The sequence below is a fragment of the Sander vitreus genome, chromosome 3 (genome assembly GCF_031162955.1).
Source record: "Sander vitreus isolate 19-12246 chromosome 3, sanVit1, whole genome shotgun sequence".
Taxonomy (NCBI): domain Eukaryota; kingdom Metazoa; phylum Chordata; class Actinopteri; order Perciformes; family Percidae; genus Sander; species Sander vitreus.
The window spans coordinates 12601273-12617099 of record NC_135857.1 but is presented as its reverse complement, the minus strand read 5'-3'; the positions used below and the strand labels follow the sequence as shown (position 1 = coordinate 12617099).

At 40.2% G+C, this 15827-nt stretch overlaps 1 protein-coding gene across 1 annotated transcript; it reads right to left on the bottom strand.

Annotated features, from left to right (window-relative positions):
• Positions 1 to 811: 811 nt before the first annotated feature.
• p2ry12 (purinergic receptor P2Y12) lies at positions 812 to 5448 on the bottom strand. Its single transcript, XM_078246023.1, has 3 exons — positions 5292 to 5448; positions 4564 to 4827; positions 812 to 2997 (listed from the first exon to the last, which is right to left on the bottom strand). The coding sequence occupies exons 2-3, from the start codon at positions 4825 to 4827 to the stop codon at positions 2164 to 2166; spliced, it is 1098 nt and encodes a 365-aa protein (XP_078102149.1). The 5' UTR covers positions 5292 to 5448; the 3' UTR covers positions 812 to 2163.
• Positions 5449 to 15827: the final 10379 nt, after the last annotated feature.

Here is a 15827-nt window from a genome sequence, read left to right as displayed (position 1 = left end):
TGTTATATATTTACGTTAATAATAACTAAACAGTCCAAAATCATTACAAAATGTGTTAATTTTAAGATATTTCTCCCCCTCTACAGAAAGATCACAGTTTACTGGTGCTCGAGACCATTACATTTTAAGAGAGTTCCCCGACCAGGCCCAATTACTGTCTCCCATGATAGATACAGTTAAGTAAATCATATTTAAGGGATGCTAAGCTGTGCTCATGCATGTTCATGTTCAATCAATCAATCAATCTAAATCACACAGTCTATACCTCTAACCAATAAGAACGTTTGTTTCTCTAATCCCCTCTCACTGTAATCTGAAAAAAAAATTTAACATGAAGTCACTCACCAGCAATGTTTATCTCCTTCACTTCAAACTGCCACAAGATAAATCACCAAAGTCAGCCTTTGTCTGCCTTTTCAGCTAGAGCGATGCAAATCCATGAATAGTGAGCGGCTGTGGGGGCGATGGAGGATTCAAATAACATAGATTGTGGTAAGCTTTGTGTTTTTAGGCGACACTGAGGTCATTTCTCTATTTAAAACATCAAATCCAGGTTGCTTTATTTCTACTGGTTCCAACATGGCTGAAAAGATAAAAGTCTTTATGTTCTTTTTACCAGTGCAGTGGTCATTTAGTGAAAATGTAGCTTGCAATCGTTTTGTTTTACCTTGGTCACACATGTGGATTGATAAACTTGACAATAGCAAGCTCAAATACTTATTTATTTATATTATTATAGTGGATTTCAGGATTTATAATTGCTTTGCATGGACATATGATTAATGGTTCAATTTTGAAACGATACAAGTGCTTGGAGTTCAAAAAGTGTATTTATTTTTCTATACACAGTACATTCCCAGTGAGAAGTAGATACTGGCTGAGAGAGCCATATGGGGTTTAATATTTGCCTACGTGAAAAGTGCCAATCACATACTATAGCCCAATCCACAGGCATGCACAACAAATAACAACACCACATACTTCCTCTATTATGCATGTAAGTCCCTTCTTTTTTCATGTGGTTGCAACAGAAGGAAATAACCATACACACAACTCATTCATTTGGAAACCACCCACATTTCTTACTTACTTATTTACTTACTTACTTACTTACTTACTTACTTACTTACTTACTTACTTACTTACTTACTTACTTACTTACATACATAGAGGAGGATCATTGTTAGCAGCAAAACTGAACGACAATAAATCACAAATGTAGACATAACATGTATCCATATGATTATCCTGAATAATCAATCAATGCAAACACAACTAAACTGCCTTCATGCACATGCAACAATAAAAGATCACTTTGTATTGATCTTACGTGAAAAGTGCCAATCACATACTATAGCCCAATCCACAGGCATGCACAACAAATAACAACACCACATACTTCCTCTATTATGCATGTAAGTCCCTTCTTTTTTCATGTGGTTGCAACAGAAGGAAATAACCATACACACAACTCATTCATTTGGAAACCACCCACATTTCTTACTTACTTATTTACTTACTTACTTACTTACTTACTTACTTACTTACTTACTTACTTACATACATAGAGGAGGATCATTGTTAGCAGCAAAACTGAACGACAATAAATCACAAATGTAGACATAACATGTATCCATATGATTATCCTGAATAATCAATCAATGCAAACACAACTAAACTGCCTTCATGCACATGCAACAATAAAAGATCACTTTGTATTGACAGGATATTATCTGTAAGATGTTGATGGTTTGATGGATGTAGAGTTAGTTTTCAGTTTGTAGATAAATGCATCACATTAGATTAGCAGCTATGAAAAGAATAAAAAAGGAACTTCATGCTGTTATTAGGTGGAATGAAGAACTGAAAGAAAAACAAAGAAAACACGCTAGTTCTTCTTTGACACAGTTTGGTTTTCACAGACAATAACATGTTGAAAGGACAGGTTCTTAAAGGGATGGTAATAACATTGTGATGATCAACATGTTGATTACAACAAATGACAGAAAATAGATCACTGTGTCTGTCAACGACTGTATTTCTCTAAATGTGTTGTCAAAAAGCTGAATTTGGATTGTATCCTATTCTTAAAAACAGGACATAATCACAGAATGTGCACATTCAGATACCACATTACAAAATTCTTTATCATGCCCAGTGGTTTTATGCACAGACAGAAGAGTTTCTGAGAGCGTTGCTGCCTGTGTCCGTGTCTGACCCTCTCCCTGTTAGCCTGCTACAGGTACCTGGAGGTAGCCGCAGGGTCTTGAACAGAGTGGTCCTGAAGGATTTACAGAGGAAGAAGTAAATGAGAGGGTCCAGAACAGAGTTTAAAGATGACAGGAAGAGCGTACTTTCCTTGAGCTGAAAGAAGAAGAGTTTGAGTTTGCAATCAAAGAGAACCCTTTGAGTCTGGCTCATGGTGTATGGCACACGGGCAAAGTGAAATGGCACAAAGCACACAAAGAACACAGCCAGAACCAGGAACACATTTGCATTCATTTTTCTTTTGGCCTGGTGGGGTTTCTGAGTTGATTCCCCCAATACAGTCCCTCCACTGCTGTGGGCCTTAGTGCGGGCGTAGGATCTGTAAAGCTCTTTGGTGATTAGAGTGTAGCATACTATCACAGTCACAAGGTTGCTCCAGAAAATCACTTGACAGACATGATTTACCACCTCATGCCAGTACAGCCCACCCTCTGTCTTCAGGTTGCTGCACTTGAAATATGGAGACGTTGGGGTTTTACGTGTCAGGATCACATTGGGCAGACACAGAACCAGCAGAAAGGCCCAGATGGCTCCGGAAAGGAGTTTGCGACGGGCCAACCGGGCTGCATTAGTCCCCCTAAAGGGCTTGAGGGTTTTTCTGCAGCGATCGATGCTGATGAGGCCGAAGAAGAGGATGCTGATATACATGGTGAGGTAGAAGAGCACTGAGGAGACCCGACACACGAATAAGCGCAGCCCAGTGGAAGCCATGTTGGAGTCTGATAACACCTGCAAAAACACAACAGCAACATGTAAAAGACTCAACACTTGCACTTACTTTATCTTTTAAGCTGCAGGGCATCTGGCACACGATTGATTTATTAACTCATTATTAACATTTACAACTGCAAATTATTGTAAACAACACATTTATAACTGCAGATGACGTTTTGCTAATGGCTTATTAGGAACTGAGAAACTCCTGAGCCTTAAAGCTATAGTCCATAGTTTCTGTCGGCCCCATGAGGAATTAGTAATAAGTAATAATTAATGACAACAACACTGTCGCTGCGTCCACATGACACAAGCCTTCTGTGATAGCGCACGTGCCTGCAGCCCTCCTCCACGCAGTTGCTAGAAGCCAAGGCGGACACGGAGGATTAAAAAAACATGATGCCCCGATAGCTCAATTGGTAGAGCGGGCGCCCATATATGGTTGTTTATGCCTCGACGTAGCGGGCCCGGGGTTCGACTCCGACCTGCGTCCCTTTGCTGCATGTCATTCCCCCCTCTCTCTCCCCTTTCATGTCTTCAGCTGTCCTGTCAAAATAAAGGCTGAAAATGCCCCAAAAAATAATCTTAAAAAAAGAAACATGATGAACTCTTAAGAAGAGGTAATTATCTTCACTCGACCTTCTGCGCGGGAAAGTCACCGGACAACACAGTCTTCTGAACATAGCCATACTGAGAAATACAGAGAGAGTTGTGTGGAGCTGATAGTCTTAATTAGCTTTGTAGTAGGGCTGCACGATATGAGGTAAATATGCGATATGCGATAACGTTGTTGAATATAGCGATAAAGGTATTATTTGCGATAAATTAACAGATATTAAAGTGTTTCTCACTATTGCCTTTCTGCTGTTTACAGTGAAAATCATTTCCAACATTCTTCTATGGAACAAATTGAACATTGAATTAAATATAAATTACATTTTAAAGTGCTGCTGCTTTTCTCTTTCAGCTAACACAAAACATCACTGAGTGTCTTGGGCAATGTGTCGCAGTCTTTTGTGGTTTGTATATTGCACCAGTTGATATTGCTATGACAATAAAAAAAATTATTTATTGCGCAGCCCTACTTTGTAGCAACTCATTTGGCAATGGCTTGAATGTAATTGTGTTCATTAACATCAAAAAGTTACACACTAAAGCTTTTAATAACGACTATTAACATGTGTTAACTTCAAAATGTATGTTTAATACCCTTTATTAATGACTTATTTACATTTATAACTGCAGATTGAATGCCTTATTAGAAGAGAGAAACTCATGAGCATGTATTAATGAAGTGACTATGAATGACTCACCAGCAAGAGACTTTTCACAACATCTAGCAACCAAAATGTTGCTCATGCAAATTACCTATTACTAATGTATTAGAGGGAAGTTTGGGGTCCCCTGCTGGAGCTGCTACCCCCGCGACCCGACCCCGGATAAGCGGATGAAGATGGATGGAAGGATGTATTAGAAATGGTTCAATAACCATTCATTTAGCCATTAGTTACAACTAATAAACCAATTTAAAAGTTAAAGTGTGCCTCATGCCGTAAGTAATTGGTACCAGTTAAACCTTACCTTGAAAGGGAAGGTGAACGTCATGATGACATCCGCGACCACAATATTCTTCAGGTATATAATGAAGTGAGACTTCGAGGGGATGCGAAAAAACACCCAAACCGCCACGCCGTTGAGCAGCAGTCCCACCACGAAGAGAAAGGAGTAGAGAACAGGAAAAACCACCGTCTTCAAAACGTTGTCACGGGAACAAGTGCTGCTGTTGGTGTGGCTGTGATTGCCAAGGAACAGGGGCAAAGTTGTGTTTCTCTCCATGAGGGTCATCTTAAAAATACAAGAAAGAAAATAGTTGTTCTCAGTATGTTCTTAAAAATTGCTTCAAACAACAAACAAACAAAAATACCAACAACACTTGAACCTGCAAAGTTAAGTCTGATACTCTCCGAGAATCACTTTGTCATTCTAACCCTAACCACCATACCAAATAACATCCACGATAACAGCCTCGCAATTTTGCAGATATATTGTGTTGAATGTTGAATTTATGTTGAGATGTGTCATAGCATAAAAAAACACTAAATGACACTAACACTTCCTAAAAGCAGTATTTATTGCTGTTTGATTACATTCACAGAATATCTGGTTTTCATGTCTCTATGTACACTAGCCTTTGAAATAAATCAGTAGTCAGAAAATTTCAACATCAACACAATACGTTAGTACATGCTGCACATCTTTCCTAATTTAATATAATAATTAATAATAAAATGCAATGTCTTGTAACTAACCTGTTAATTTTTCTGATATGTGTCAGTAAAGTCTCATCAAAATTTCAGTGCAGTTCCTTCTTCCTCTCTTATCTGTATTCTGAACAAAAGTGATCTGACACTGACTGGTCTTGGCAAAACAATTTCAATGTTTCAGACAAGCGTGTGTGTGTGTGTGTGTGTGTGTGTGTGTGTGTGCGTGCGTGCGTGTGTGCGTGCGTGCGTGTGTGTAGGCTGGTGATACAAGAGTCACAGGAAGACTTTCTCTTGTCCTTCTCCTTTCTCCATCCTGTCACGAGGAAAGGCTGCAGACTACATTTCTAGATCTATTTTAACACACACTAAGACTTCAGTTCATTTCGGGGTATTAATTGGCCCCCGAGGGTGTGACCCTTCACCAAGTGTGTTTCCTCTTATTCACTTTTTTTTTTACAGTTGTGTAATCTCCACAGCTTCTGCATTACTTTATAGTTTTCTTAAATGATTGATGATGTATTCCTTTACTCAAAATCACTCTATACATGTTCAAAGAATTGTGCTCACATAAAATACATAAAATAATTTGGTTGTTCGTACATTTATCTTATTATTGGATAATTGCAATCACTACATTGGATGAAGGTACTGTAAGTCATACTAACCTGTAATCTGATCAATTTAAACCTGCTTAATTGTAATGTGATGTGCTGTTTTTAGATATCCAAAAACAGGGAAAACTACCAAGTCAGGGTTATGTAAGACAAAAAAGATTTGTCAGATTATGAGTCATTAAAAACATCCCTTTTTTATTTTCTATGCCAGCTTCTTCCTCTGCAGTGCAAGTGATCTACACTTGGTGACAGTCTCATTTGACCAGCACATAGCATAAATAACACTGTTGATACAATATCATGCAATTTCTTTTAAAACAAACAGCTTGGAAGTATATGGCTGTAAAACCTTCTGTTCCAAGGTGGAAAAAATATGAAACTCTTTGGCAGATGCTTTACTGATATAAAACTTTCCCATTGCTCACAATCCCATTCGGATTTTTAACCCTCTGCCTTCCCAGGTCATGTTGGGATCTCTAAGGCATGGTCCATGTTGCGAAACAGACATTTGTTCCCATTTTAGCAGTTTCACCCTCCAACCTTCTGCTCTGGATACAGAGCATGAAGAAACTTCCCCAAATTGTTGTCTGTTATCACGTACAGCAGACACAGTCCTTAACGTCTTTAAGAGAAACATCATGTTGACATAAAAGCAAAGCAATGCAGTTTCATGCAGTAAGTTTCATGCATAGCCTAATCCTGTTTGTAAAGACACACTGGTGTATTGCTGTAGCTAACAAAAAGTCACATCAACGGATGGTTGATGTGACTTTCAAAAACATTTCCCCCACCGGGATGCTGTGGGGGGATTATCGCTGCAAAATAGTGTCGGGAAGTTTGGGGGCCTCTGTATAACCGGGTCCAGCCTATTTAAATATATCAAATGCTTGATGGCGTTTTAAGCCCCCAATGTCACCTTCCAGGCAGCGCTGTGACCGTTGACTTCAAGGCACCTAACCCTAACCTTAACCCTAACCATAACCATAACCATAACCATTTCTTAATTTGGAGTATTGCGAGTTGTGCACCTTTCAGGTCACAAGAATGTGAGGCACACTGATGTGGGAATCAAGTAGAAGAAAAGCAATGCATGCTTAATTATTCTTCCAAAATATTGAGCTGTAGGCAACATAAAGCTGATAAATTATTAAAGTGTTTTACTGCTCGACTCACAAAAAACGACTCACAAAAAACAAATAGTATTCTACGACTCAAATATGGAGTCTGGGTGTGTCACAGGAATAATAATACACATTGTTATTGCATGGTGAGCTCTAAATGTTAAAGCAGAAGACAGATGAACGGTGGGATAGAATATGATAGGAAGAAACATTAGTTAATGGAACATCAAAGTCAAATAAAAAGCATTTTCTCAATTCATTTCAAATATAATGTATTTAGTCCGAATGTAAATGTAGAATAATAGAGAGATAGAATCATTAGTTTGCACATTTATTGATGGTTTTATGACATTAAAATTAGTGCTTTGTGCTGTGTTTTTTTCAGAATGTTATACTACATGGTGGTCAGGAGTGTGGTGTGTTTCCTTATACAGATATGACCCAGGTTGTGTTTTAGTTCACATTTCTTAGTGGAGATTATTTTTAGGAATTGAGGACCAATTTTCTGCACACGTTGGTATCTATTTCTCTCCTCATCACACGACCATGATGGCGTTGTGCCCTTCAGTCTATTGAGTGCCAGCAGTTAACATGGCAATGCTGCAACTTCCTGTGTCTGGGGCAAGATTGACAAAGTCGGCAGCATTCACTTCACTTCTTTGTACATTTGCATCCTTTTGTATTTTTTTTGTCACATGTATAGCTCAGCCTAAATTCAGTCATATTCAGTCATATTCATGGTCGATTTCCCAATCCTTTAAATTCACATGCAGTCATGTTTCCCGCAGCTGTGATCTCAGTACATCTGGGTCTAATCAAGACTGCGTCAAGCAGACACTCCTGGAAAGAACTCGACAGCTACACTTGCTGCTTTTCACACTAGTCTATCCGCGTGTTTCTCTGCTCCCCTTTCTACTTTACTCTCTTTTTTTTTGCTTCTATTCCTTGTCGAATGTCTGTTCACCTCAGGTCTGACATGAGTTGGTTTTCTTCTGTGTCCTGTGTTTCCTTTGGTAATTAGGCTCTTAAATCCCAGAGTTCTCCAGGACAAGGGCCATTGTGTAATCCTACCTCTTGTATTGAGGTTTTAAATTTACATGAATCGTTTACACAAAGGCATAATCAAATAGTGTGTGAATGCACAGTTGCAGACACAGGCAAAGCTGCACTACATTCACACACGCAGTAATCCCTCTCAGACAGACAGGAAGAAGGGAATGAGGGGAGGAAATAAAAAGAACGTAACACAAGACTTGACTGAATATCCATTTGAACTCCTCTGAGCCTCCTCAAGACCCCCTGCGATACACACACCCACACATGCTTTTCCCTCTCTGTAAGTGCACTACTTTCCTCACCTCCCATGTCACCCCTTGACCTTTAAGTCACCACTTTCATTTTCTGCCAACCCCAGACCACCAGCCTGCTTTAAGACAGCTACTGTCTGGCACTTTTCTTTCACCCTGTGGCAAAGATGAAGCTGGAGAGTGAAGGGAGGAACACTTAATTTCCTCTCTGCATGTGGGGTATTGCCTTTATTAGCCCTGCTTTGAGCAAAAATACCCCGTCTTTACATGGCCTTTGGAGGGTCTTTTATCACAACAGTGAGTATGAGGTTAGGACAAAGATATTGGAAAGAAGCCCTGGTGTTTGAGGACAAACATCAAGTTAATAACAGACACAAAGCTGTAACAGCTGTGGTCTGAAAAGCCTGGTTGATGTGGCTGAACTGTGACCCCTGACCCTCACAAACGGTCAGTGGTTGATCATGTTGTCATTGTAACAAGTAAGACGTAAGACAGGAACTTCTTACCACATAGAGAGAGAGAGAGAAAAAAATATATATCCAGGGTGGTCCTTGCTTGTGGTTTGTTTGTGACTGTCTTTGTCTTTATGTATGAATGTTAACGTGTATACATTTCCACTGGCAGGCTTTCAAATTAGCTTCCACTTGCGTCATTGAAATGTGTGGGCCACACTTCGTTTTGACAGTGTAGGGTTTCTTTGGCTACTGCTGCTGGTGCGCTGTTCAGTGTAGATTCCAGCAGGTCTGCCTCCCATATGGTTACACAAATCTAAAGCGGCTCATATGGAGGTGAAGGGGGAGACGGGTATGACTAAAAATAGTGTGAGCTACAGTATTTCTAGCTTTTATTGAGGATGAAACCACATTTGCTGTCATGCACCATAGGCTGTAAAGCATAATTCCACACTGATGATAAAAATGTATTGAAATGGTCTATTTGTCCTACTATAGCTGCTAGTTTTATTTCTTCAGGAGCTTTGTGAGGGCTCTACATTGGTAACTGCTGACTGAAGTACATTCCTTCATTTCTCATGAGCCCCATGTGTCCAGTATGGGTGTGTTGACCGTCTGCATCAAAACTGTGTTCCTGCGTGTGCACGCACGCACGCACGCACGCACCCACGCACGCACGCACGCACGCACGAACCCACCCACGCACGCACGCACTCTCACACACACACGCACACACACACACACACACACACACACACACACACACACACACGAACATCAGTGGGTCCAACTGGCTCCTGGGCTTTAGTTTCTACCGGTGAATGATGTCGTTGGTTCCATCCTGAGCTCCAGTTTGTTGCTCACACTTTTTCCTAGCAACTGCTTTTGTTTGGGTATTGCTACAAATCATTGCTCATCTCTTGGATCTGTATAATTTATAGGTGAATGACCTACTACCTGGCTTCCAAGTGATTTTTTTTTTTACAAATGCATCCCTTTAGACTTACACAAGATTTAATGGACATTTTGTTTACCTTATGCATGTAAGTTTAATACCAACTTTTGTCATTTCGCAAAAATGTAAAGTTGCACCCTATGTTTTTACATTAACATTGGATCAAATCACTATATGTAATAAGCACATAGTGACAAACCCACAACTATCACCCAATCTTACAGTTCTTTTGAGTGTTTCAGCATTTTTCTGCTTATTGATTTGGTTCTACAGCCCATGACTTTACTGTTTTGGTTTACTCTCACTGCTCTCATCAGTGTCAGTTTGGACTGCAGGAGGCAGCTGTTTTAAACCCACTGTATGCTACCTAACAGCTATCTATCTATAAATTGCAGGAACGTCTGTCTGTCTCTCTGTCTGTCTGTGTGTTATGCGCATCATTTCAAATGGATTTCAAATCGGATTTCAAACTTGACACGTGTCTTGCTACGGGCACGAGTAAGTGCAGTGCCAAGTTTGACGTTGTTTGGATTAGAAATGCAAAAGATACGGTTAAATATATATTGGTAAAAGAAGCACACATTGGCTTTTGCCGCTCTAGCCGCTGGCCACTCGCCCCCCCCTCACACTGCACACTGAGTGAGCACAGCAAGGACCAGAGACAGAGAGGGTCGAAGAAAGCAGCGGAGCTTTGGCAGCTAAAATGTGAAATACACCTCAGACCCACAAAGATGTCCAAAGTTGCACTACTTTGGACTGTCTTTGACTTTGAATAAACAAACGACAATTCCCGAATTTAACGATGTTTCAGATTCCCACACATAGGGACCATGGCGGGGAGGGGGGGTGTTACCGCCTTTGACTCTTTTCCTGCTTCCAACATTAGCTACATGATTGCTGGATATACCAGACTAACTTTTCTTCACTTTCCTGGAGCACGAGCGGATAGCTGAAAGGAACATCGCGACTGTTGTGTGGAATACGGTTGGCGAAAAAAAGGCCCTACGCTTTTCAGTGTCTATTTTTTCGCTAAGAGGAAACTCAACAAAAAGCCATTTGCCAACACTAAATATCAAACAAAAGCCAGACACTATATAGTATTAAGTTGCTGTGAACTGTAGCCTATAGTCACCACTTCTAACCAGAGACAGAACATAACGTAATCTCTGAGATTATTCCTTCACAGCGCTGTGCAATGTGAGAAAATCTCAGAGCTGAACTGGGCAGACACAGCACTTTTCATCAGACTCACCCCGGGTTAATTAAGTCTACTGCTAACTTACAACACTAATAACATTACTGTCGCCAAAATACCTCCGAGAATCAAATCCCCTACTTCACCGTTAACTGTCAAGCCACTAAACCTGTATGGAAATTAACACCTCTGTGGAAATGTTATATCCGTTAACCATCATACAACACGAGACAACACCGTCTCTCTCTCTCTCTGCGCGCGCAAACACACACACACACACACACACACACACACACACACACACACACACACACACACACACATACACACACACACACACACACACAGAGTCCGGTTCTGGTGGTTGATTAACGCAGATATTAGCTCTCATAACGGGCCGGGTGGTTAGCGCACTGCCATGAGTCCATGAGGCTAATGTCTGATTACTCCATATTTTCATCGTGATATTTTGTGATTACATTCTGAATCTGCAACGTTCTCTGTCAGGTAAATGTAGTAGTACAATGTCTTCCTCTGATGTACAAGTAGCCTACACCGTCAGTAAGTAGTAGGCTATACAGTGGAGTTGCATATTAAGTGGTTTGGGGTACAATTTGGTTTTCATGAATTTTACAAGCAATCGGCCCGTTCCAAACAGTTTTCAACGGGCACTGCACTAGTTACAGCTAATGTCAGACAGACAGAGTTAGCGACATATAGTCGAGCATTTAGCAGCTAAAGAGCCATATATTTCTCTCAGGAGCCTGTGGAGACCAAAACAGAGCTAAAAGAGTGAATATTGGACTGAATTTAGTCAGATGGATAGAAACCCGACTCCAAATGAAAGCCTACTTGTATGTTTCTCTGTGTCTGTTGGGTGTGTAAATAGGAACTTGTTTCCTAACAAATGCACCATAATAACTTTATAACATGAGCATATGTTGTGTTTACAGCTTTTTGCACTTCCAAGCGGTGAATAAATCAGTTAACTCATGTTTAAAAACATCTGTAACAGTGTGACAATCGTCATAGTAGTTTGTGTGCATACACACTACAATTTTACAGTGGTAAATCAACTCAAAGCACTACTCCACTACACAGTGGTGAGGCAGTAAGACATCAGCTTGAGAAAAAAAACTCCATCTGCAATTGCAATGAAACCAAAGTGGGAAGACTTTTTAAGTGCCTCTGGCACCTGTCAGCAGAGGCATTCCTCTTTTAAATTCTTATCCAGGGTGTTGATTTTTGTCTGATAATAGTTAGCCTTGCTGCCTGAGAAAGCAGGATGCAGAGCTGTGGCATGAAAATCGGAAAAAAGAGGGACAACAGCTCCCTTTGAGAGGCTGGCCAGTCTGGGATACCAGGCATATTTGACAGGGTGTCTCTGTGTGCTCAGCAGAGACCTGTGTGCACACAGAGGGCAGCAGATAGGCCAAGGGACAGGGCAGAAAGTGTCAGCTTCAGCTGTTAACCACAATTGTGGGGAATACATGTGCAAAAGGGTCAGTGTCATGTACAGTACAAACTAGGAAAGAAGGCACTGCTGTAAAAGAACTAAACCCACGTTCTTCATGTGCAAACTAAGGTTGATTCCCTACTTGAGACATTGCAATATCTAGCCACATACTGGACACACACACACATGTCTTACATATATATATATATATAGTATATATATATATATATATATATATATATATATATATATATATATATATATATATACATATATCCGGTGTCAAGGAAATGGTTGGGATGGCTTTGTTTCAAGTAAGACATACATGTGTATCCAGTGTGTGGCTAGACATTGCAATGTCTCAAGTAGGGAATCAACCTTAGTTTGCACATGAAGAACGTGGGTTTAGTTCTTTTACAGCAGTGCCTTCTTTCCTAGTTTGTACTGTACATGACACTGACCCATGTATTCCCCACAATTGTGGTTAACAGCTGAAGCTGACACTTTCTGCCCTGTCCCTTGGCCTATCTGCTGCCCTCTGTGTGCACACAGGTCTCTGCTGAGCATATATAGCTATATATATATATATATGATGACACATGATAGATCAATATGTCAGGAAATGCAGAATTAAAACTGTGTGAGGGAATATCTCAAGCAACCTTTATGATCCAAGTAAACAACCAGTGAACTCAGAACTATAATGAGGTTATGTTTTTCCTGTGATGTCATCGTGGTATCTGTGGTTGCTATGTGTCATAAAGACATTTCTGTTGAGAAGACAAGCTGCAGCAGGTGGTCTAAATGATGTCATGTAAATTGATTTCCCTGCAGTACCTGTGAGTCTGTTTACAAGATTAACAGAGTGACACAATCATCTCTGTTTTACTTACTTGGACACTGTAGGATGTTTTTCTCTCAAATATTTACATATTTAAATCCGAAATGTTATTTAATCATTGGAGGTTTTTTTGGGAATTACAGAACAGACACCGTATGAATATTAGAGATGTTGATGCCATCTATTGGTTGCCTGTCAGGATAACACAATCAGGGTACATTGCATGATTTGGCTTGGTAATATTATTTGGAGTGAAGATGAAGTCTCTGATTTACTTTTTCTACATATATAAAAGCCCAATGTGTGAATGGGTGAATATATGGATAATATATTGTACTTACAGCACAACAGATAATTAAATTGACAATCACAAGTTACAGTTAGTTAGTTGATATCAATCACGGAAAATACATTTGTACACAAATGTTTGTCTAGAAACCACGCATAGGCATATACACGTATATCTTACTTAAACCAGAGAAGGATGTTTTTTATATAGAAGAGCTGTCCAAAGCTAAGACTCCTGCTCCTGTCTCGTTTTTTATTTATAGGTGTTTAGTGTTTTCTCAGCCATGTTACAGCTTCTCCAGATTGCATCTAAATTACACATTGGCTTTACTACAGAGTGGTAAATTAAACTGTATTCCCAGAAGCACAGAGGAAATGCTGACGTGTGTCTGAGTGAAGGAATGTAATTTGCAGACTCATGACTCTCTTTCACAACAGCCCTCCAACTTGGGCTTTGTTATCTTGTACTGGAAACAATGAGATTTGAAACAAATTATGGGAAACCAGTCAAACAGGAGAAATACAGACAACCTCATTCCCACACCGGGGCACAGAGAAGAGTATGGCATTCTTCCCTCATCTAATTAAAAATGTGCAGGCCTCGATGGAATTAAAAGCCTGACCAAAGCTAATGTCGGGGATGTTACAACTAAATTTCATCTATGCCAAATACCAAAGAAGTTCTGCCCCCTAGAAGTTTCTTTACCCGTATGGTCCTACTGACACCCCGCCCCACTTATTTTTTCTAATTCATCACTGAAGTTTCCTGGAAAAGCTAAACCTGTCAGATAGAAACATCAACCTCTGCTGTAAAGTAGCAGTGCCACATTGTTGATGCAGCCTAATTGGGTGAGCTGGCTTGTTTAAAAGCTTTCCCCCCCTTTGGGACTCAATAATTTAGAAGGGCTTTGATGTTTCTAGTTTGCCGTTTGTGTGACTGAAGTGAGGAAGGTTAGGTACACAGCAGTGGGCTCCCCCAGTCCACCTGGTTACTCTCTGGGGACCAAAGGATCACATCTGCACCCGATCAGATCGGAGAACCCCCCACTGACGTATTTCCACTGCCCCCAGGACAGAGACGGAGGGATGTGGTCCCATTAAAAGGTGTATCCCATGCCTTATAATATACATACAAAAATCTGTGTACCATGTTGAATCCTTTTTGTTATTATATTTATTAGGTCCCTCTTACATTTAATGGTTGCAGTATCCACTTACTGAAAGCTTTGGCCAATTTATGGCTAAAGTCAGTTGATTTATTATTGCACCTTTGCCCCTGTACCTGGCTTTTATGCTGTACCTGGCTTATATGGCTTAAAGGCTCACTTTTAACACTCCCAAACGATATCTGAGGAAGAGAAAGGCCTGGAGAGCTTTCAGAGTCCCACTGTAAATCAACTAATGTTTTACATGCAATCGTGGGAGCAAGACGACAACTGCTACCTGCATACTTTCCTTTCTCTTACTAATGGCTGACGTATTAGGGCCAGGCAAAACTGAGTCATTTCCTGAGAAGCAATGGTCAGAGAAACCTGGAACCACCATCACACCATGACAGATCCTACCTGGGAGAGAGGTGCAATGATGAATCTATCCAACTTGTGGTTAAGGTGGATGTGTGCATTCTGCAATGCTGGTGTGAAATTCCAGCATTGACAGTTACAGAAAAAGACACCGATCTATTGTACGAGCATCTACTGTGAGTGCATCCACAAGGCTGTGTGTGTAACGGAGAGACCCACTGTGGTTATTTGAAAATACTTTCTCACTTAAAGGGTTGGATTGCAGCAAAAATGAAGCCAGTGGTCCTCTTAATTCTACTGAGAGAAGACAGTTTGCAGCATCAAAGAAAAAAGACAGACTCTCTGAGCTAACAGAGAAGTACTGTCTCAGACTGCTGTTGGTCGGCTCCCAGCAGTCCTCTCTTGAGATCTCAGTTTCCATGTTCAGGCTGCTAGCATTCTAGTTTAAGTATGGAATTCATACCACAGACCAAAAATATGTCTCACCCTTCCCTGGTTTACCATGTCTACCGACTCGGTAGACTTTATCCTTCCTTTCCACTTTTTCTCACTCAGCTCTAAATTTCCTGTTTTTTAAGTGTTTGTCATTACTCATTCTGGTATTGCCCACACAGATATATGATATGACATACATCAACATACATTGCGCATTCACTTTTAAGAGTAGGTATGAATTCTTAAATGAATGGTATACAATTTTCCTACAATGACTGTGAAAAAATAAATGCTGGCTGTATGTTTACATATTGCAGGTGTTTGTTTTGAATACCTTTTGACATCATAGCAGGAAAAGCACAACTGTGATTAATAATATTAATGTCCCATATCA